The sequence below is a fragment of the Populus trichocarpa genome, chromosome 1 (assembly GCF_000002775.5).
Source record: "Populus trichocarpa isolate Nisqually-1 chromosome 1, P.trichocarpa_v4.1, whole genome shotgun sequence".
In the NCBI taxonomy this organism is placed as follows: Eukaryota; Viridiplantae; Streptophyta; class Magnoliopsida; order Malpighiales; family Salicaceae; genus Populus; species Populus trichocarpa.
The window spans coordinates 32,513,559-32,537,873 of record NC_037285.2 but is presented as its reverse complement, the minus strand read 5'-3'; the positions used below and the strand labels follow the sequence as shown (position 1 = coordinate 32,537,873).

The window sequence follows — 24,315 nt, the reverse complement described above, 5'->3', positions numbered from 1 at the left end:
TAGGCATTAGGCGAGGGTTTGATTTCTATAATCTTAGTGCCTCGGTACATGTTATCATTGTGTCAAGCTAAATTTCAAGCTTGATCTTAGCTTCCTTAGGAAGAGTTGATTTGACTGTAGGTTTCTAGATCTTTATATCCATGGGGTTTGTATTAGTTGGTATCAATACAAGACTCTAAATTAAGTTATATCCCTTTTATCTTCAAGTTTTTTCGTATACTTCATTGTTAACGAGTTCTTTATCTTCTTTAAAAACTAGTTGTGGCATCAAGTTAAAAAGAAAATTATTTGTCATCTTGATTAAATAAAGTCTTAAAAAAATAGAAGAACAAAGAAAATCGCAAGAAAAAAAATTGTTAGATGGCAAATTTTGATTCAAAGAAACATAGAGTTCGACCACTTGCTTTAAATAAAAAAAAAATCTTGAGTCTTGGGGTTTCTTAGAGATAAATCTTGAATTGAGATATTTTAGATTTACTTGGTTGAGTTTCTTGAAAATTACAACAAAAAAAAGATAGTTATTGCATCATTTTGTTTTTTTAGTTTTGACCACCATATATATACATATATATAATCGAAAGTGCTTTAGTTATTTTGAGTCATTTAAAACTTATTTCATTGGTTTTTTAATTTTCATGGTCTTTTTTTCATGCCTTCATATCATTACTATTTCGCACGAATTTGTATTTTAGTATTCAAAAGCCAAAAATTTATGTGAAACACGAGAGGAGTGCTATCTATTTAATGTATACACGTTAGTGAGTGTGTAACGATATATATATATATATATATATATATGCTATTAACTTAATTTATAACTTTTAATGATGTCAACTAAAAGTTGATCATCACCATCAAAAGATAGGAATAATCCTGAATGAGGTTATTTGGTCATACAACAATAATTGGAGTTGACAAATACAAAGTTTACAGAAGTAATGAGTGGGGTGGTTGGTTTGAAAACCAAAGTGGCTAGTCTTTGAGATGGGCTAAACCGTAGAGGTTTAAAAGGAAGAAGGTCTACGAGATAAGCTAATTCATATTTGAAAAAACTCTATACCCAAAAATACAAATGAGAAGGTCAAAGATCTTGATGACAATCATGGTGGTAGGTTTTGGGCTATAGAAGTAAAGGCCTATAGGAATTTGGCCACTTAAGCAATTCAATCATAAGAGGGTAGATAGGGAGGATGGATTTCAAGATGGTTTGGATAGAGATTTAAGCAGTATTAAGATGGAAATTATGGCTTTTTAAGGAAAAAACGATCTAGAAGCTTATTTAGAGTGGGAAAAAAGTGGAGTTAATTTTTTTCTATCACCATTGCTCTGAGATAAAGAAAGTAAAACTTATTATTATTTAGTTTATTGAATGTGCTATTATTTAGTGGGATCAACTTGTCTTAGAAAAAAAGGAGTAATAGAGAGAAACTTATAAATACTAAGGATGAGATAAAAGTAGTCATGAGAAGAAGGTTTGTTCTTGATCATTATTATAGGAAGCTATATCAAAGATGGCAAAGTTTGTCTTAGGGTTCTAGGAGTGTGGAGGATTATCACAAGGAAATAAAGATCGTAAAGATTAGAGCTAATGTTATAGAGGATAGAGAAGCTACAATGGCAAGGTTCTTGGATGGATTGAATAGAGATATAAATAATATGGTTAATTTACAACACTATATTAAGATTGAAAATATGCTTCATATAGCTACCAAGATAAAGAGATTGTCAAAGAGAAAGGGCAGTATATTTCAATAAAGTAATTCAAGTTTATTTTTAGCTTATACGCCAAATTGTAGGAGAGAAGGGGCTTTCACATTAAAGTTGAATATTGTGGGCATAAAGTTGAATCATCTAAAGCTTGGAGGAAATATTCGACCATTAAAACAAAAAAAGGTAAAGTTGAGATCTCATTTAATCATAATTATGATATTAAGGGTTTTAGGTGTTTAGAGAGTGGACATCTAGATTCACAATGTCTAAACAAAAAGATTGTGGTTATAAGGAAGCATGGTAAGATTGAATCTAAAAGTGACAAATCCAAGGAGGATGAGATGCCACCACTTGAGGACTATAGTAATGTTAAATATCTAGTTGAAGAAAAGACTTTGGTGATTAATAGATCACTTAATGTTCAAATTAAGAAGGATGATATAAAGCAATAAAAAAAAAACATATTTCATACTAGATGCCACATAAATAATAAGGTATGTAGTATGATTATAAATGGTGGGAATTGTGCTAATGTTGCTAGTACTACACTTGTTAGAAAATTAAATCTAAACATTATCAAACAAGAAAAGCTTTATAGACTTTAATGGTTGAATGATTATGAAGAAGTAAGAGTTACTAAGCAAGTTTTGGTTTCTTTTTCAGTTAGAAAATATAAGGATGCGATTTTGTGTGATGTTATGCCTATATATGTTACTCATTTATAATTGGGGAGACCTTTGCAATTTGATACAAAAACCAATGATGATAGGTTTAAGAACATATAATCTCTAGAGAATGGTGAAAAGACATTCATACTTATACCATTATCCCCAAGACAAGTGTACGAAGACCAATTGAAATTGAAAGGAGAAAGTGAAGCCAAAGAAAATATCAAACCATATGAGAATGTGATGAAGAGTGAAAATAAAGTGAGCCAAGAGAGAAAAAAAGGTTAGATTCAGATAAAATAAGAATTAGTGAGGATTCAGCTTAAAAAAGAAAGAAGAACAGAAAAGAGAAAAGGGAAGGGTGAGAAAAGAATGTGATGAAGAGTGAAAATAAAGTGAGCAAAGAGAGAAAAAAGGTTAGATTCAGATAAAATAAGAATTAATGGGGATTCAGCTTAAAAAAAAAAAAAAAAAAAGAAAAGAGAAAAAGGAAGGGTGAGAAAAGAAAAGTGTGGAAAAATTTAAGAAAAATGTTAATTTTTATACAAAGAGGGGTGAGATAAATAATGTTTATTTTTATGATATGCATATGATTTTACTTGTGTATAAGAAAGCATATTTTAACATTAATTACCTTGATCATTATATTCTGATTATTTGTGTTTCTTTATTATAGGATTTTAAGGATATATTTCCTGATGAAATTCCTAGTGGGTTACCACCTATTAGGGGAATTAAGCACCAAATTGATCTTGTACCTAGAGCATCTGTACCTAATCAACTAGCCTATAGAATTAATCATGATGAGATAAAAAAAACTATAAATCAAGTAGAGGAGTCGCTACCAGAAAATCGATAAATACAAATGGAAATACCGAGGGAATATTTTCGTCGGTAAATTTTTGAGGGATTTTACCGACGGAAATATTCCTTCGGTATATACCGAGGGAATTACCATGGAAAAAAAAATTAAAACAAAGCAAAAAAAAATGATGACGTGCTATTTTTACCAACGAAATTTATTCCGTGGGTGAAATCCGTCGGTAAATTCGTTGGTAAACTGTGAACACTGTTCATCATGTCAATTACAAAGGGAATCACCGATGAAATTTTTCATCGGTATTTTCCAGAGAGCTCCAGAACTGTTCACTTTTCAATTGCACTGTTAATTGTTGTTCTTTACAGACAATGTCATAACCCAATTTTTGACCCTTTTATTTTAATTATTATTATTATTTTATTTACTGAAAAGGATAAAAAAATGATAATGAAAAAATAATAATGATGAAAAACAAGTAAAATGAAATAAATGAAGAATGAATTAAAATTTGGGTTAAGGACAACATGATTGGAAGTTTTGAGATTTAATTAAACTTTGAAATTAATCTAATTAATCCAATCAAGGGTTTAATTGGTGAATTGATAAGATTTGAGACTTAATTAAGCTTGAAATTAATTTAATTAATCCAATCAAGGTTTTAATTGGAGAATTGATAAGTTTTGAGACTTAATTAAACTTGGAATTAATTTAATTAAGCAAATCAAGAGTTTAATTGAAGAATTGATAAGTTTTGAGACTTAATTGGACTTGGATTTAATTAAATTAATGAAATCAGGGACTTAATTGAAGAAATGGCAAAGTTTGGGGTTAGTTGGGGGCGAAATTGCAACAGATTAAAGTCTAAGGACTATCGTGTAAAAAGCGCCGAAATACAGGGGTCCAATTACAATTTACCCAGGGGCTTGATTACACGATATCAGAACTTCAGTGACTAGATTGCAAATGGCCATTCCAATCACACAAACGGCGCCGTTTCTAGAAATCAGCATCGCCTTCTTCGTCTCCTTCCACATGAACGATTTCTGCAGTAATGGCTTTGAAGCCGTTTCAATTGTAGAGATGCTTGGCATTCCTGGCTATAAAGCCAGAGAAGATGAGAGAGCGCGGGGAGAAAAAGCCAAGAACGAGAGAAAAGGAAAAACTGTGGAAAAAACTGGAGAAAAACAGGGGAGGAACACGAAAAAGCCAGGGGGAGAAAAAAGGCAGAACCGAGGCTGGACAGGGAGGGAGACAGAGAGAAAAAAAACAGAGGGGGAAAACCACAGGAACTTTCAGGTTTATCTCCAGAACTCCCATACCAGAAATAGGCTTCCCCTCACCAATACTGACCCAAGAAAAACGAGAGAGGAAACAGGCCGAGAGAGAGTAGAGAGGTGTTCTGAAAACAGGAGGGAAATATAACGTGAGAGACAAACAGAAGCAAACCAGGAAATAAAGAAAGCAAAGAAAAAAAAGCAGAGCAAGAGGAGGCAGCGTCGTTCGTCCAGCACAGCACGCCATCGCCTTCATTCTGCTCCCAGGTAAGTAAGCTTCTCTTTCCCTGCTTTTCATTTTAATTCACTTCCTACTGTACATTCTAATTTTAATTCCTTTATCTGCTCATGCACGCGTGATTTAGTTCACGCGTGTTTCATGTTGCCCAGCCGGGTCACTGGCTTGGGCCAGTGACCGGGCCGGGCTGGCTGGGTCCAGCCCAGCCCATGTGGGCTGAGCTGGGCCCAGCCCCAAAAAAATAAATAAAATATAAATATAAAAATATAAAATATACGTGCATATATTTAAATTTATTTTTATTGGTTTATTTAAAGAGCTAGAGTCAGCAACACCATTCATTTTTGTTTTGGGTTACGTAATACTTACCAACGTCAGAGTTGGAAGTATCCGTAGTCGAATATTGACTGACACCAGAGTCAGGAATATTATAAGAAAATCATCATAGCATAAACTAATAAACGTTTAGCAATTTAAGACAAAACCAGCAATGCAGTATGCCTCAAGCAGAACGTTTAAGGGGTGATAATAACTTTCCTTTTACGTAACCAGTCCCGTACCATAGAATCTCTGTTGACCAGTTAGGGTTCCTAGTGACCATAATACTAGGTGGCGACTCCTTAAACAAGACTTTTTCCCTAAAAGAACAAGATGTCAGAAATATGTTCTTTTTCCATAATTCAAGGATTATTTTTAAGGCCGCCGGGATGTCGGGTGCGACAGAAAAAATCATCGACGGATTGAAAATTCATCGGTGTTATTTGGCAGTTTTCTGAAAAAATTCAATTAATTTAAAATTTTCATTTAAATATTTCAGACGGAATCACCGACGGATTGAAAAATCGTCGGTAATTGTTGGCGGTTTCTGAAAACTTTTTACGAAATTAAAAATTTAAATTAAATATTACTGATGGAATTACCGACGAAATACAAAAAAAATATTAATATTCAATTATCCATCGGTAAATCCGTCGCTAACGGGCCCCAATAAAAAGCCTGAATCCCCTTATTTCACAAGAGACAGACTCATTTCTTATTATTATTATTCTTCTTCTACTACTTCTTCTTCTTCTTCTTCTTCACTATATGTAAAAAACATCAATATCTATTTCTTTCTCTTCTTTTCTCTCCTCATCTCCTTCTCTTTTCCTCCATGCTCGGGTATGTCTTCTTCTTCTTTCTTCTTTTATCCTCTTAGTTTTTTTTTTAATTAATATGCTTTACGAATTTTTTTTCTCTCCTTAGTTTCACTTGCAACTACATTAAGGTAAGATTTTTTTTTTCTTCTTTTTTCATGATTTTTTTCACTGTATTTGTTTGTTATTTTATTTTTAATTGTTTTTTTCTTAATAATTGTATAAATTTTGTTGTGAGATTTTTTTTTCAAATGAGATCAATTTTTAATTGAATTTATTTTTTCGTTTTATTTATTTGTTGCAAATTTTTTTGAATTGATTTTTTTATTCTTTTTTCCAAGCATTTTGAGTATATATTATAGAGTGTTGATTTATGTTAATTTAATTATTTTATAATTTTATAAAATGAATTTTTTTAAAAATGTTTTTAAATAATTATAGTCGGAATTTCCGTCGATAATTATGTCGGTAAATCCGTTGGTAATAAAAAATATTATTACCGACGCGTCTTTTCCGTCAGTAAATCCGTTGGTAATAATATTTTTTTATTACCAACGGATTTACCGATGAAAAAAAATTACCGCCGAAAGATTCACCGACGGAGCATTTTCGTCGGTGATTTCGTTGGTAAATTAATTACCGACGGAATATGTGTCTTACGCCGATGAAAAAATTCCGTCGGTAAAACTGTTAAATCTTGTAGTGAGTTGATGTCAAAAGGGTGCATAAGAGAAAACATGAGTTCATGTGCCTTGTGTTGTTAGTACCAAAAAATAATGAGACTTGGAGGATGTATATTAAGTGTTGTGTCATCAGCAATTTTACAGTAAAATATAGACATTCATTTCCTAAACTTTATGATATATTAGGTGAATTGCATGAGTCATGTATAATTTCTAAGATTGATTTGAAACATGAATACCATCAAATAAGAATGAAAGAAAGAAATGAATGAAAAACTGCCTTTAAATCTAAATATGATTTATATAAGTGGTTAGTGATGTCTTTTGAACTTACTAATACACATTGTACTTTTATGAGATTAATAAACCATGTTTTATACAATTTTATATTTAAGTTTATTGTGGTTTGTTTTGAAGATATTTTGATTTATAGCAAGAATTTAGAAAAGCATGTTAAACATTTAAGAAATGTATTAGTTGTTTTGTGAAAAGAATGTTTATATTCTAGTCTAAAAATGTGTGATTTTTTAATGGAAAATATTGTATTTCTTTGATATTTATTAAAGAAAAGAGATTGTGTGCACCTAATTATTTTATGCATGAATTGTTAGTTCGTGAAGCTCATGAGGATTGATTGATAGGACACTTTAGGGTTGCTAAGACTTTAGATATTTAGTATAAGCATTTTTATTGGTCTAAGATGGAAAGATATATGCAAAGAATTTGTATTAGATGTATAACATGTAGACAAGCTAAGTTTAAAGTGTTACCTCAATATTTATCTACTCCTGTACATGTGCCTAAGGAACCTAGGGTTGATATATAAATGGATTTTGTATTAGGTTTGCCTAGCTAAAAAAAGGGTAGGGTTATATTTTTATAATTATATATAGGTTTTCTAAGATGAAACAATTCATATCTTGTTATAAAATTGATGGTGTAACTAACATAACTAATTTATTCTTTAGAGAAATAATTCAGCTATATGGGGTACCTAAGAGCATTATATATGACCATGCTGTTAAATTTCTTAGCTACTTTTAAAGGTTTTGTGGGGGGAGACTAGGAAAAACATTGTTATTTTTTACTACTTGTCATCCACAAATAGATAGTCAAACTGAAATAGTTTATAAGACTTTAACTATATTATTAGGAATTATCATTCAAAAGAATTTGAAAAATTAGGAAGATTGTCTGTCATTTATTGAATTTGCTTATAATAGGAGTGTTTATTCTACTACTAATTATTCTCCTTTTGAAATTGTATATGGCTTTAATCCTTTGATCCTTTGGATTTGTTTCCTTTAGCTATTGATGAAAGTGTTAGTCTTGATGGCAATAGAAAAACATAGGTAGTAAAAGCTTTCTATGAGAATGTGAGGCGGATAATATAAAAAAACAAATGAACAATATGCATTCAACACTAATAAAGGGCGAAAAAAAGTAAATGATAATGCCTATAAAGTAGATCTACCAAGTGAATATGATGTTAGTGCTCCTTTTAATGTTTCTAATCTCTCTTTGTTTGATGTAGGTGACAGTTAGAGGTCGAATCGTTTTGAGAAGAGAGGGGATGGTGCGATCCAAACTATACCAAATAACTTATTAAAAGTTCCAGTTAGGCCAATTATAAGATCAAAGGTAAAGAAGCTTGAAGATGCATTTAATGAGCTTATTCAAAGTATTTGGACCAAGATGAATTTGAATAAGGGTATATCTTCAATAAGTGATGATCAAACTTTAGTCAATTTAATCTATGTGCAAGAGGGACCTGATCCATCTATAACATGACCTAGTTATTTTTGCAATGGTAGACTAATTAATTTTGGCATTACAGACGGGTTTAGACTTATTTTTCTTGATGCATAGGTTTACTCTAATTAATAAGTATAATGTTTAATCGGACTGTTATATTGGGATAAAGTTTTACCATAAGTTTCCAGAGGTCTTGTTCTATATTGAATTAAAATTTTAGGACAATTGGATATCTGAAGGCCTTATGATAAGGTCTAGAAGCTACTGTGCGGAAATTTTATTAGTTTCCCAATTGATTTAAGATTCTTCTTCCTGTTTTATTTAGAAATATTTTATTATTTTTCCATCATTATTTAGGATATTTTACCTTGTATAAATAGGATTATTTAGCTTGTATTTAGGTTTTAAAAATAATAATAAAAGGTGGATTGATTATTCAGAAATAAAACTTGTGTATAAGAGTTTGTTCTTACTCATGATTCCTCATAAAACTACCATGACTTATCGAAGAATTAACCAAGTTTTGTGTTGTTTTTTATACTTCTCATTTGTGTCTATTCATAGGCATTGTGTGGGGGATTGGTTTTTATAGCATTGATGTCTCGATATATATAGGTTATCGTTGTGTTAAGCTCAATTACAAGTCTAAATTTAGCTTTTTTGAGAATAGTCAATTTGATTATATGTTTCTGTACTTTTATATCCACAAGGTTTGCATCGGATATCCTAATTCTTTCACTGTCTCCATTTCCTTTCATGTTTGTTAATGTTTTATGATAGAAAAAAACATATACAAAAAGGACATAAACATATCTAGTTGCAGGGACAAAGATAAATATATAAAAATAAATCTATTTGTAGAATAATTTTTAAGTAAATTTATGTCTTTTCGAAACTAGAAGAGTGTGTTTGATTGCATAAAGAGATAAAAATATAAAAATAAATATATTTCTATGATAATTTTGAAATGAGTTTAAGTTGTTACAATACAAAAATAAAAAGAAGATATGTCTCTTTTATCCTAATTATCTCAATCTCTTCTCTATTACAAGACAATATCCAAACTTTATACTAGTGCTTTCTAAAGTTTAGTACAATGTTGAGTAACATCATATTGCCTTATCATGTGCAAACATCACCTCTCTAACATGAAAGCAAGATCTTCCTCTTATATAAGAAAACACCAAATGAGCATCCATGATAAACTCACTTGACATATTACCTTCACCTTTTGAACAGGGCAAACACCAAAACCCCATGCATTAATTGCACTGGACACTATCCTATTTGACTCAAGGAGAAGCCAGAAACTGTAACCCCACATGATAAAACGTTCTACAATATGCAAGACAAAATTGGGGCGAGCAAGTATGAATCTCTACAAACTCTCAATTAGGGGACCCTACGACAATGGCAGCATCAGGGTCCAGCCTAATACTACCAAATCTTGATTTCCGACAAGTCAACCCACTGCAAGGAGATACGGGACTCGTTGACCTTCGACCTCATAATAAGTGCAAATCATTGTGGTTCAAGCATGCATCATCAACGAAATCTGTCTCCACAACCCATTTTCTCTTCTCTGCCAAACCATCTTCTGATCCACCACATATAAATAAGACAGAGACCAGAGACACTCGGTTACCATGGTACTAGCAGCCAGCATGTGTAATTTGTTTGTTATCACGAAAAAAAAAAACAAACATACAAAGTCAACCCAATTGTATATCTTCTGTCATTCTCAAGGATGAGACTTCGCATCAAAATTATTCATAAAGATTCTTACTTTTTACACTTTGTCGTGAGGTTTGAACTATGATGGTTAAAGAAAAGCTATCTTCTTAAAATGTTTTACTTTAAAATCGGCAAGAAACGCTATGTCACACTCTTAAAATGTTTAATTGTTATGTGGTGCAGAGGTGTCTAATAATACTAATCTATGCAACAAATTAAAAGAAAATAGAAAAAGGAAAAAAGTCTAGATCAGAAGGCTTGCATGATTAGCAAAATTAATCACCCCCACCATTAATTGCCAAAGTGCGAATACATATTCTTACAATATTGAAGATAGAAAATGTAAAGAGAATAAGAACCAAGAGACAGACAGACTGCATACACATGGGCTCGTCAGAATCACTAGTCCAAACTATCCAATACTTTGTTACTAGATCAGTAACTAGTAATTATTAACAAAAAAAAAGGGGGGGGGGGGAAAGTTATAGCCAAAAAGGATAATCTAAAAGTAGGTGTGTATCAAAATACATAGCAGCTCATCTTTTCTGTACCATTTTTGACTTGTATCAAATGCTGCTATTTGCATGGATGAAATTGAATATCTGTTGAACTGAGCTTGCTATATCTTCTGCTGTAAACCCAGAGTCACTTGCAATCTGAACCAAAGAAGAAAAATACTTTTTATTCAAGATTGAGATCAGTAAAAAAAAAAAAAAAGGTGTTAGATGAGCAAAGGGCAGCTGATTTTATACTTTGACATTAAATGAATAGAGAACAGTTTGATCAATGGTGGTGATGTTGGTGTGGAGTATGTTAAGCTGCAAATCTTCTAGTGCTGCAATGGCCTTAATGAGCTGGCCTGGCCTTCTCCTAGACAGGATCTTGATCATGGCATCAAACCCTAAAAGCTTTACTTCAACATCAGCCAAGCAAGACTTGTTTTCAGCTGTTTCTTCACGGAGTCCGGTCTCGAAGTCCACGAGCTTCATTTGATCATTTGGTAGAGGCATAGGAGAAAAGAATGCAGGCTGAGCTGGTTGTTGGATTGCAAGAGAGGAATCATCCATCAGTCTTCGCCGTTTCTGGGATTCTAGGCACTGAAGTAGTTGCTCCAATTCTCTCACAAACTCTATGGCTCCACCAATTATCGAAGCTTGATCTCCCTGCATATCCACAAAAACCAATATCCTGTTATAGAATGTCCTTAAAAGACTAAAAATGGTTTCCAATTTGGTGGTTGTATATCAAACAAATTAAGATTTTGATAAAAAAAAAAATCAATTGAATTTTCATGGCATTTCTTGAATGGAACACATAAAACTTGATACCCGTTGCACATATGATCCTGGCATGAGAGACCTCAAGACTCGAAGATGCTCATTCATTTGCTTTCTTCGATTTCTTTCAACTGCAATATGAGTCATTCTTTGGCTCTCAACTTCCTCACTTGTCTTGATAGTTCTTGGCCTTTTTCTCTTGTTCTTCGCCTCTGGTATAGGGTTCTTGTTTTGAAGATCTTGATCTCCAAGAAACTGAAGTTGCACCGAGTTGTTATCCGAAATCCTAGCTTCTTCATCTTCTCCAATACCCCTCTCTTCCCCCACCATTCCTGCCCTATTCTCCCCACTACTCACTCCTGTAAACATTTCTTCAATATTTTCTCCACCTAGTTGAGGAACCCTTATAGATTGTTCCTCAATCTTATCATTCAAAACAGGAAACTTAAGGAAGTAAACCGGATCAATCCCAGTTTCTTCCTCCGATATCTTGTTTTGATTTAAGGCCAACTTAGGCCCAAAATCTGCAAATTGCATCACATCAGCAAAGCTCAATTTATCGAAAGAAGTAGAAGTGCAAAACCCGGATGACATTTGTTGTTGATGTTGTTGAGGATTATTGAGCATATAATCAATCATCCCGTTGTTGCAATCATCATCACCAGAAGTTCCACCTATCCGCTGCTTCATGAGTCCAAGGTGGTCTTGTTGTTGATGATGATGATCTAGAGAGTAATCTAGCTCAGTAAAACTTCCCTGCGAGAAGTTAAGTTCAGAGCAAAGTAACATGGTGGCGAATTGATTTATCAATAAAAAAAAAAACAGTACTATACTAGTGGGAGCTAAGATACCGAGTAATTCTCTTCTTTATCCATCGCTATATATACGTGTGTGAATGGCTTTAATAAAAAAATAAAAATAAAAAAACCCTGAAGCTAGAAGCTCAATTCATGCAAGGACAAGCTGCTAGTCAAATTTCTTTAACCATTGTCCACCTGAGAAGAAAAAACATATGATTCCGTCAAATTAACAGCAAGTAAATATCGTACTAGTAATAGAGACATAAGCTTAAGGAGCTAGCTGTTATAACACTAGGTTTTGGTTAGAGTAGAAAAAACATGAAACAAAGTTGCATGGAAGTGATTGGAAATAGAAGTTGCCACATAATAACCTGATTGGAGAGAGACGATGAGAGAAGAATAATAAGACAAAGGGTCCAAATTTAAGTGGGGTTATGATATTTTGAAAGGCAGAAGAGGCATGGGGTGACCCCATGGAAGTAGATTTTATATCAACTGAAAATTTCTTGGATTGAGGGGTGGCGAGTGTTGTCTTTACATAATGGGCCAGGATTGCCTGTAAGAGCTGGCTTTGACTTGATGAGGGGGAGAGGGAGAGGGAGGAGCCTTGTGGATTAATGTCCACCTTACAGTTTCACCTCCCTTTCACCTCCCATTATTTATGTGTTTCACAGGCCAACAACGCTCTTTTCATTGCTTTTTACCACCTCTTTTCATGACTCTAATTAAAGATGAAGGCTGCAGATTTGAACATTTCAACTTTCAACTCTGAAAATTAGATGATATCGTCTAGGGTATCATGGGCTTGATTTGCACTCCATTTCAATCCTCGTCACTTTCACATGTGATCCATTCATGGTAAAGTAATATTTTAATGTAACACTATTAATGAAGAGAGTCTTCCTTTTCTTTTATCCTCTAGATTACAACTACTCCAAGATGTGATCCTGGAAAAATTGGGTGCTAGATGTTCTTATATATATGCTAGCAATTAGCATGGTTGGATTCTCATGTATTATGAGTTGTTTGGAATTTAATTAGTGGTCATACGTACAATTATGAAATTTCATTATGTAATAATATCAACGAATATATTCTATATGAAATAAATAGATAAATATTTTTGTATAAATATATAATTGACCACGATTATTTATCTAACTATCATTTAACGACGACGTTGAAGTTTTTTTTTAATTAAAAACTCAATTGTCAAATTCAATATATCATATTACCATTAGTTTGAAATAACATATTTGCCTCTCCTCGTCTTTAACAGGAAGGAACAAATTTAAGCACAATTGCATGGCATCAATTCTCATGAGGTCTAATGTTTAATTTGTTGAGACATTACATCAAAAAAAAAAAAAAACTAAAATGCATAAGAGATTCATTGTGGCCTAATACTGCATTGTTGATTCGAATGATGGAATGATATTTTTGTCTTTCAAATAAAAAAACATGTGAACTAGTTTTTTTAGGATAAAAAAGTTTTTGTCATAGATACATCTCATATTATAAAATTAATGGGGGGGTTAAAAGGGTCCTTTTATAATTTTTAGCATAGTAAAATAACATAAATACCCTTAAAAAACATTTAGCAGGTTGAGAGGGGCTTTATTGATTGGAATAGTGCAATGATGTCTTTGCCCTTCATACAAAAACATGTGAAGTGGTCTTCGAGGGTAAAAGAGTTTTTTTCATGAAATATATCTAACATCATGAAATTGAGGGGCGGGGGGTCTCTCCATAATTTTTAAAACAATAAAATAAAATAAATACCCTTAAAAAACACTTAGCTAGTTGAGAGGGGCTTTGGCGTGATTTTGCTTTCTTTTTTAAAAAAAACAGTAAATTGACATTGGTGCTCTTAAAGACAAAAATTATAAGGCTAGCTTCTAGGGGCTTTTTCATCCTTTCCTATTGGTTTTATTGTTATTACAAGGTTGGTCAATGGTAATTTATTACTTTGATAATATAGGATTTAAAAAAGGAAATTTGGCTAACACGTGTGGGTGGCTCTCACACTCTTCGAGCAACGCGTGAGCCGCCTTCAGCGGTGGCATTTGATTCACCTTGGTGTCCCTGTCGTGAAGAGCCAGGGCATGTGGCCAAAGGGGCTCTGATTTGATGCTACAAGCCTCTTCTTTTTCTTCTTCTTCTTCTTCTTTGTCCCCTTCTTGATTTTCAAGTCTGCCTTTCAATTAAGTTTTTCTTCACTTTTGGTCCATTTTCTTGTAATTACTATTTCATCTATTTTGAATGATTTATGAAATTAGAATTATTATTTTTTTCAATTTCACTCTATTGATCATTTTGGTCCATATTCTTTTGATTGTTATTTTTTTATTTATGATGATTTTTAAATTTGATTTTCTTTGTGATTTTATCCTTTATTTTTTTCATATCAAATTTGATCTTCATTCTTTTGATTGTTCTATTTTTTGCTTAGACAAATTTTTTAAATTGATATTTTTTCCAATTACATACTTCAACATTAAATTTAGTGGGAATTGATCTTTTTGATTGAACCTAAGTCAGGATTTTATGGGCTGCGAGTTTGGGATATTAACTCAAGTTTAGGAGATTTGTCCCGGGTTTGCTTGGTTTTTTCTTTTCTTTTTTAAGGCTCGTGTTTTTTTTCAATCTATTCCCTTAACATTTATTCAATTGTATATTAGGCTCCATTATTATTATTATTATTATTATTATTATTATTATTATTATTATTATTATTATTTTGCTTTTTATAGGATTTTTCACTAATTTTAACAATAACTCGGGTTATCTCAAGTCTTTTTATTTGTTTTATTTGTTAAATTTGGGTTTTTGAAAATATTTTTTTGAATTAGATTAAATTAATTGATTAAATATTAATATGAGATGTCAACTTCATAATAGTTTGTTTAGTTTATTTTCCGAGTCATTGCTTTGAAAGCACATGCGACTTCTTTAAGTGATGTCATGAAGTCTTTTGTAGTGACGTTAAAATTGTTATGGTGAGCTCTTTTTGTTTGAGAAGCGGTGTCCATGATAAAGTGATGGTGATATATTGTGTCAATGCTTTTAGGCTTAGGATTTTGACCCAAAATCATTTTTGGTTCCTTTAGTTTAAAAATTATACGATTTCATCTCAGACTTTATTTTATTCACATTTTAGTTATTAGATTTGAAAGAGAGTTGTTGGATTATAACGAAGGAAAGAGAAAGAGTTGGTTGTTTGGATTCCATGCACAAAAATAGTCAAATTTGATGTCAAAGTATTTCTCTTGACAAGAGGAGTGTCATTGAGGTTTTTTTGGGCTTCCATGTCACCTGAAAAAGTAGATCAGGATTGAGAGAGTTTTTTTCGATTTGATTTTGTGTTTTAAACAAAATTGAGTGTTTTTTTAGTTGGAGGGTTAGTTTCTTGAGGTTTTAGAAGTGTTTTTCATGAGTTTTAAGGTGAAGAGAGGTTGAAAATCTAATTTTGGGGTAAAAAATAGCATAACTTGATTTTCTAGCCACATTTGTAGTAGTCAGATTCTGAGCAACAGACAATGCGTCGCCTGCTATTTTTTTTTAAAAAAAAAGATGCACAACACATCATTCGCCCATTTTAGAAAGGAAAAAAAAAATAGCTTAAGCGTGCAAATCTGGGCGTGCAAATCTGGGCGGGCAAACCCACAAGCCTATGCTTATTTTTAAAGGCGCAAATGCATTGGGCCACGCATGTCAGCTTGTCTAGGTTGTTTTTTATTTAGTTTCTTACAAATTAAGTTATTTAGTGTGTGTGTGTGTCTAATCTTTTAAATTCTAATATTAATTAAGAATGTTTTTTTAGATGCTATTCCATTTAATTTTTACTTTGTTCTTAAATAATTGTTCTTTTTCTTACAACATGTCATAATTAAAAAAAAATTATTTGGTTGCTTTACTGCTTTCATCAATTTTTGTTACTAAATAATTAAATAAAAAATAGTTTCAAAAAAACAAACTTTTTGAACTTAGTCGAATTTACAATCTGGGTCGCGAATTTGATAGGTTAATCCAAATTGAATTGATGTGTCTTCACCTTAATATTAAAAAAATATCATTTTAAAATTTTTTATTGTGTCACATCAAGTCAATCTCTGCATGGTTTAATTTGAAAACTCAGCTTAGGCAAGGATTCAGATCAGAAGGTTTTAAGAATACTAGCTGAGATGGGTTTAATGATATTTTCAAAGAGTTTTCCAAGATAACACTTAGTGTTGTATTATTATCATATTTTTTGATACACTCGCATCAAAATTATTAGGTTATTAGGTTGTTATTTTCTTATAATTGAAATTTGCGTTTGGAATGATGAGAGAATGTTGTTTAAAGAAAAAATATTATGGTATAAGTTTTTTAAAAAAATCACTTTAATATCTTTTTTATCCTATTTTAAATCATCTTAAAAAAATTTGCATGTCTTCTAGATGATTTTCATTTTCATTAAATAAATAATATAGAAAAATTGTTATAATCTTTTTTAAATTAAAGATATTAATAGGAAGAGGAAGATTTTTGCTAGCAAATTATTTTGTTACGATCAAATTTAAATTATTGTTCTTCTTATTAAAAAAAAAATGAGTAGTATCATATAATTAAGTTAACAAAATTAAAGAGCTTCTTTTTATTACGCATGATCAGATATTCTTGTCTATATTTATTTTTTAACTTCCTGATTTAGTTTTTAATTACTGCTAAAGATTTTTTTTAGTGTTTTATTGATATAATCCTTGATCTATTATGTTAAACCTTTATATTAAATGTTGAGTTAATAATTAAAAAAATTTCTTGAAAATTTTTTTATGTGAAAAAAATTTACCGACCCAAAACATATAAAGGTCAATTTAGAGAATCCATTATGTCTCCAAACCATCTTCTGAAGACTAAGAAACGTCAATTGATGCCTACATGAAATTGAAGAATTCATAAAAAGAGCTTTAGGGTTCACATGATACAAGTGATGTGTCTTTTTCCCCCTTTTTGGATGAGCTTATTCAAGAAAAGAAAACACATTTCCAATCACGAGTTGCAAACAAAAAGTAGGCTGAACCGCTTTGAAATGTACCGAAGGAAGGTTCTAGGGTCAAATATAATTTCCACTGAAAAAAGAATTAAAAAAAAAAAAAAACGATGCCAGGCCACAACACTAAGATCAAATATAATTTCCACTGAAAGCAGGGAAGATGGCCCTAGTCATTTTAAACTCGTAAATAAATGGAAGAAACAGCATGATCTACAGTTTTCACTTCAAAGATTGGAGAACCACACATAAAGACACAGCAACTGGTCCTCGACGACACTTGGGACTTTGTTCAGTGTAAAGATTCTGGCAGAACAAATTCTTGTTTATTGGAAGGGGAGAATTATACATTGAAATCTTCCTAGAGCAGTCCAATTGCCACATCCTCCTTCCCCAGCCCCTAAAAACTTGGAAATATAAATATGAAATGAAACAGTTTATAGACCGAAAATACTGAGCAAAGACCACAATAGGAGCTTAAATCTCAGGAAACCTCAAAATGCTGGCCAACTCCTGTTTCGCCATAATCATTCAGAATAGCAGAAGTGGTTGCTCAAACACACTAGGGTTCCTCCATTCACTTGGAGTGCCAGAATTTTGGAAGCTAAAGCCATGGGGAAATCACACATGCAATGACCAGAATTATGAGGTGTACTCGAAAGGCTGTGGAGGCTGGGGTTCCTCGTCAACGGCCATGGCTGATGCTGAACTTTGCTGTCCTGTGGTTGAACCACTAGCTGGTGATGCTGCAGATGATGGTGTATCTGTAAGAGAAAGCACCTCAGGTTCAGTTGGTTGCAGGTCTCTCAAGAGAACAAACCCTGAAGGTGCTGACTTCACTGGCACATATCTGCTGTCTTCCATAAATTTAATAAATTTCTCCTGGGCAGGAACAACCCTGGCTGGGTTCGTCAAAATTTCATGAGAAGGCTCAGGCTCTGCTTTCTTCTCTGGTTGTCCATCAACCTGTCAAAACATGCAAAATAATTGTCTGATGGTGATATGACAATCTTAAGAAACTGAAGAATGCATCAGAATAACATGACAATGGACTTGTACATTTTAGCAGTCCTGTTTTTCCATACTAAGTGAAAAGGCAATTTGTAAACATCAATCATTGATATTTACCTGCATAGCATCCCCATCCTTCTCACTGGGCGCTTTTCCTTTTCCAGCACTAGTTGAAGCAGGTGAAGACTCCACTCCAGCTGCCTTTTCAGCAGTAGCTTTCTGATCTGCTTCTTTCTTGGCCCTAGCTTTGGCCTTCACCGATGTTGACAGAACTGCGGCAGGAAGTTTCACAGCAGATGTTGCAGTAGGCACAGTGGTTGGTTTTGGATACTCAAACAGAGATGGCTTTGCATTTGATACAAACTCAAATTTTGGAACTTTCAAGTCATAGTTGAGGCCAATAAAAGCTGTGGGTGAGAATGCCAAGCTTATGAAATAGATAAGTGGATACCAGTACCAAAATTGGCTAAAAACAGCAAGGCCAACAACAGCAGTGATTTTATCATGCTTTGTCTTAGAAAGCAATCTTATAGTCACATTCCTACCACCAGCATCAAGTATTCCGGAAGCAAGGATTGCTCCCATCTTGCTCATTGTGTCTTCATGCTTATCTAGAATTATCTTTTCCAATTGCCGTCTACCATAACAGGTGCACAGAAACGAGATCAGACTTTGTAAAAGAAAAGGCAGGGTGACAACAATGTGCACTAAATGTTAGTCATTGTTAAGTAAAACAGATGGAAAATACATCTTTATAGTGCAATACCTGAATGTTCCAACACGAGAATCACTGGCTTCATTCATCTGGACCATGACCATAGCCATTGCAATGAGAGCACCTTGACGAACAAAATCAACAACATCTGACGTCAAAGGTTCTAGCAATGATATAGCCTCACTCAAGCCAGTGCCTGCACAGGAGATGCCAACTGCAAGAGCAGCACCATATCGTACATGTGGATTATAAGACTCTGAAAGCAAGGACACAATTCGAGGAGTCTGCAGTTTCACAGTTCAGAAAAATTTAGCACAATTGAGAAGACAGAATATAAACACACATACATGTGTTTCTGTCATGAAACATAAAAGAGTGAACTACAAAGAATCAAGCAAGAGCTTGAAAACATCAACAGATGATTTTAATCTGAGACAATGTCAAGCAATTATATTGAAAAGAGAACAGCGATAACAACTATAGGGGCTTGGAGTGCAAAAACAAAAATAAAAACACTAGTAAGAACCTACCTGCTCTGGCTCGGAGTACAAGACAAATCCAAGTGCAAGAACAGCAGTCCTCCTGACATCATCACTCACATCTGATACAGCAAAGTGCAGCAACTGGCGAATAGCCTTGTTGTTTGCTGTTCCACTGTAGGCCAATGCCAAGGCATACATGCCACCATAACGAAGTATAGGATCTTGATCACGAGTCATCTGCTCGATTAGCGTGTCTGCTTCTTCTTCTCTTCCATAAACTGTAAGGGCTATCCCCAATGCTAATCCCCTACAGCATATGGAGAATTTTATAAACAACAGAGTTAAATATAAAAGCTGATGGCTCAGCCAATATCCGAAAATGAAACCGTATTAACCTGATGATTTTCTCGTGTTGGGTATCATGCGCATATGCAAGCATCTCACTAGTTTTCTCACTTGCAGTCCCAACCATAAGCAAACCCATACTGATACCAGCAGCTTCACCAGCAACAGCGCTATCAGTATACAATGCACTTTTAATGTCATCAAAGATATCTTCGTCGGCTGTTCCAAGAGCTGCCAAACCAAGACCTAAACATGCACCATGTTGAATAACCTACCAACAACATTCCAGTGTGAATTCCATAACTAACTAAACATCTCGATTCTGATAGAAAGCCACAAAAAAATCAGAACAGTAAGTGCACCTCCACACTGGTGCTACGTAAGCTTTCACGAAGGAATTGTTTTATGCCCTCGCCATGGTTGGCATGAATGAGTCCCAGAGCATAGAGGGCACCACCTTCTGAGTATGGACTACCTCCGCCACCAGCACCACCTTGAGGCAAATAAGGGGCCATCAGTGACCTGCCCTGCTGCAAGTGGCCTCTATGGATGACACCAAGACCTGCTGTTGCACTAAATTTGGCCCAATTTGTGGCCCTACTCAACCAATCCTGAAATGAGATAAAAGCCAAAAATGGTTGAGCATAAATTATAAATATGCACATAAATCCATGAATAGAAACATGTATAAACCAAGGGGGCAAAATGAAGAAAAGATAAAACAAAGATGTGTGACTCACTAGATTTTCCCTGAGAAATGTATCCACAGTTGTTCCAGCATGCATAATTGCATTAGCATAAATAGTTGCACTGTGGCAGACACTATTTCTCATCTCAACTGATTGCTTAATTGTCTTCAGAATAAGGAGGTCCGACCTAGAAGCAAATAACAAGCATTATTAGTTATAAAGACATACATGAATCTAAAATAATGCAAAAAAAAGTTCAAGACTGTTTTAAAATTACTTATTATGACTATATAGGAATTGCAGAGTCAGCTGTATAGATGTCTCCCCAGACAAAATTCCTTTGATTTTTGTCAGCCTCTCAGCATACACTGCTTCACTTGGATCTATTTCATGCACTGTAGAAGATGAAGTTCCTTCTGTCATTTGAACATCTTCTGGAGCACTAGAATTTTCATTTTGAGATGAATCTGGAGCTGTGGATTTTGGCAGTGCTGGCTCTGAAACTTGAGACTTTGGAGGTGAAAGACGGTCTCTAACATTTAGAAGAAAAGCCTGGTGCTCGTTCTCCACAAGATCAAAAGCTATTTGAAATGCCAACAAAGCTTCATCCTTATTTCCTGAGCGTAGAAGTTTTTCTAATATGCTAGCTACACCTTCAGGCTCATCCAAGAACATCAAACACTGACAAATGCTCAAATAATCAGGAGAAGGCAGCTTTTGATATACTTTAACAAGAAGCTGGAGGACCTGCAGAAAAGGGGAAAATAATAAACAGGTCATCAACTTGTATCACAAGTCTCCTTCAAGAAAAATAAATCATTCAACAACTTTTCAGATGGAATAATCATTAATAAAAACAAGAAAACAGCAATAAAATCTAGAAATCGATTACTACATCCATAACTAACCAGAGATTAGACAGCATGGCATGCAGTATGAACATGTGAACAGAGAAAATAAAGGAACAGGACAAGGTGATGCACAAACACACACTCACAGACAGACAGAGTTAATTCCTGGAAAGTATCCAATATTTTACAGAAAAACAGTTGCATTGCCATTCATGATTCATGTATCAAGGCCCATAGACAAAATAAAGAATATAAGCATTGCTCAATGCACAGGAAAAAGTAAAGAAGATAGAGAACGCTATAAAATTCATTATGAATCCCCTCCTATCCAACCAAAGAAAATGTTATTAGCTGTAATAGTAGACAAACAACAAACAACAAACAAATACATACAGCAAGTTATATGCAATGTTGAACAGACTCGAGCATGATCACTTCCATGCAATAGCAATAACATAGATACTAATTGAAAAGCTAGCAAACAAACCAACCTCTTGCCGATACTCTCTACGGTTAACATATGAATGAGAAACATTAATGCAATAGGAAAGAGTTCCCTGCACATTATCACTCTTCATGATAGCTTCCTCGAGTTTATCCAATCTACGGCATTCAATTGCAATTCCCATAGCTTGTTGGTACTTTCCATCCATGATGCACCTAATGACAGAACAGTAAGATAGATAGAAGCAGAGCAAAGATACATCAAATAAAAGAATTTATGTTACTTACTTGTCCAGCAGTCTCTCCACAATTGCCTCTAACCTTGGGTCCACATCTGCTCCATCAGCATTTGATTCAGCTGCCTTAGACTTTAGGCTAGCATACTCATCTATAGCTTTAGCTGAAGATAGGAACAGAGATAAAATATAAGTAAACCAGGAAACCATTCTCAAACATCCTTAAAACACTTATCCTAAAACAATTGAAGCTTGTATAACCAAATGGTGTTGACCATTTCATGCAAGCTATGATGAATTCATATATTAATATTATCCCACCAGTTTACCTTTTAAAGGTAATTGTGGGGCATGCTAAAATTTGTTGTCTTTACAGTAATTTGACAGGTTTGTAGGAACCAAAAATAATGCAATTTTATGAGCAAGCGTACCAAGAAGTGTATGAACATAGTCAGAATCCTCTGAAACATCAAAGAGGGATCCAGCTCCAAGGGCATAAGACAGTGAGTCATTAAGTTCACCCAAATAATAGAAAACCTGAAGAAGAAACAGTAAAATCCATTTTAATACAACACAAAGGTGGTCAATGGCCCAAGACTCAAAATTGCCTTCTTTAAACAGTTACAAACAAGGGTTTCACAATTCTATGGATTATGTTAACCAACCGAATTCAACCCAACTGCACATCTCATTTCTCACCCATAACATCTTATCTCTCGTGCATTAACTAAGGAGAGTTCTTCTATGAGTAGTAACTTTTTCCTATCAAGAGAACAAAAGAAAAACTTTCACTGAAACTTTTGCTACACTAAACTAAATTATTCTCAGTCCTAATAGTACATTCGCTGAAACTTTGGCAACGATACAACTTCTTAAAAGATTTACAGATAAGAAAGTAGACTTTGGATAGTTTGACATTGTTAACTTCTACACTCCATTCTCTACCTTTTCCCTCTTCTTTCACCATATGATACAGGAGGAGAAGGACTGATGGAGAAGGAATAAGATTAAAAAAAAGAATAGTAATTGTTTTTTAAACCTAGTAATGTGAAATATGGTGAAATATCATACCTTAGAAACAAGCAATGCAGCAAGTTGTCTCTGATGCAGATCAAACTCATCATCTTCATACAAACTCTCTCTGGATAACAACAACGAAGGAAAGCGGAAAATTAATATCCAGAATCACATTGCAAATTAATATCCAAAATCACATTACAAGTAAAAAACAAGGGAAAGTTACTTCAGAACTCAAGTCAATACCAACAAATAACAAAACTTCAAATCCCCTCAATCTCGTAAACCCCAAATCCTAATCACCCAAGTCCCAACACTAAAACCCCATCTCCTAAACGACCGACAAAAACCCTTCTTTACTCAAGAATCACTGAATTCACCAAAAGAACCCAAAAATTCAAACTTTTCAACTAAATTAACACACAAGTACTCACAAAACACATCAATTTAACTAATTTTCAACATAAAACACTCTTATTCATTCAAGATCCTATTAAAAAAATGATCAAAATCAATTTAAAAGAAGAAGAAGAACCATTAAACCTAACCAAACAAAACCCAAGAAAGATTCAATCTATAAAAGAAAGACTTACATTATAGGCACACTAGTTGAGATCTCAGGCCAAAATTGATCAACTAAGTTGTTGAGATTGTAAAGTGCGTGTTGTTTTAACAAAGGATGGCTCTCATTAAGCATAGCTAACAGTCCACCAGCGGAGCTAACCATAGTTGTCGCCATTGATAGAAATTTCAGAAACACTAGCTCGTTAATCGAACTTAGTTTGCGTCAATTTAATGAATTTGACTCGAATTCGAGAGCTTCAAAATTGGGGATTTTGAAACCCTGGGTTGCTAGACAGATAGAGAGGTATCAGTGAAAAAGAATAGTTGTTTGCTTTCAGGTGTTGGTTTCTTCCTTGTAGTCTTATAATTTATTTGTTTTTTATTTTAAAAAACAGTTAAATTTTTTATTTTTTATTTTAAAATAATATTTTTTTTATATTTTAAATGGTTATTAAAATAAATTTTAAAAATTATATATATTATTTTGATATTTTTTAAAATAAAAAATACTTTAAAAAATAATGTATACCACAATGTCAAACAGTTTCTTACTCAACAAGTCAAGAAAAAATAAAACTTTTGATTTTAAAATATATATTTATATGATTTAAATTTTTTTATTAATTTTTATTTTATAAATTAGAAGATTATGAAAAATATATATAAAATAGAAGATTTTTGTAACATTAGATTAAGCTTTTTCTAAGTACTTTTATAAATTTCTTTGAATAACTAGTTTTATAAAATTATAGAGATATCAACATCTTACTTATTTTTAGTTATTTATATAAGTTATTAAACAAGATCAATGTAACATAGAGCTCGTATAAT

General features: G+C 33.2%; 2 protein-coding genes across 5 annotated transcripts; both read right to left on the bottom strand.

The window, feature by feature from the left end:
- Positions 1-9,337: 9,337 nt before the first annotated feature.
- On the bottom strand, positions 9,338-12,650 carry LOC7461668 (transcription factor FAMA). 4 transcript variants are annotated; one of them, XM_002300138.4, is made up of 5 exons: positions 12,467-12,650; positions 12,147-12,290; positions 11,347-12,051; positions 10,771-11,181; positions 10,285-10,674 (listed from the first exon to the last, which is right to left on the bottom strand). In XM_002300138.4, exons 2-5 carry the CDS (start codon positions 12,168-12,170, stop codon positions 10,585-10,587), a joined length of 1,230 nt encoding a protein of 409 aa, XP_002300174.2. In that variant the 5' UTR covers positions 12,171-12,290; positions 12,467-12,650; the 3' UTR covers positions 10,285-10,584. The 4 variants fall into 4 exon arrangements, with proteins under 4 accessions (XP_052302629.1, XP_052302630.1, XP_002300174.2 ...); XM_052446669.1 differs by lacking the exons at positions 12,147-12,290; positions 12,467-12,650 and adding an exon at positions 9,338-9,881 and having other exon boundaries at positions 10,570-10,674; positions 11,347-12,140; XM_052446670.1 differs by lacking the exons at positions 12,147-12,290; positions 12,467-12,650 and adding an exon at positions 9,338-9,878 and having other exon boundaries at positions 10,570-10,674; positions 11,347-12,140.
- A 4,607-nt stretch (positions 12,651-17,257) lies between these two features.
- LOC7461669 (26S proteasome non-ATPase regulatory subunit 1 homolog A) lies at positions 17,258-23,822 on the bottom strand. Its single transcript, XM_002300139.4, has 13 exons — positions 23,514-23,822; positions 22,975-23,044; positions 22,335-22,440; positions 21,956-22,067; positions 21,715-21,883; positions 20,650-21,119; positions 20,424-20,559; positions 20,046-20,294; positions 19,734-19,954; positions 19,387-19,645; positions 18,908-19,140; positions 18,259-18,778; positions 17,258-18,096 (listed from the first exon to the last, which is right to left on the bottom strand). The coding sequence occupies exons 1-13, from the start codon at positions 23,657-23,659 to the stop codon at positions 17,773-17,775; spliced, it is 3,015 nt and encodes a 1,004-aa protein (XP_002300175.1). The 5' UTR covers positions 23,660-23,822; the 3' UTR covers positions 17,258-17,772.
- Positions 23,823-24,315: the final 493 nt, after the last annotated feature.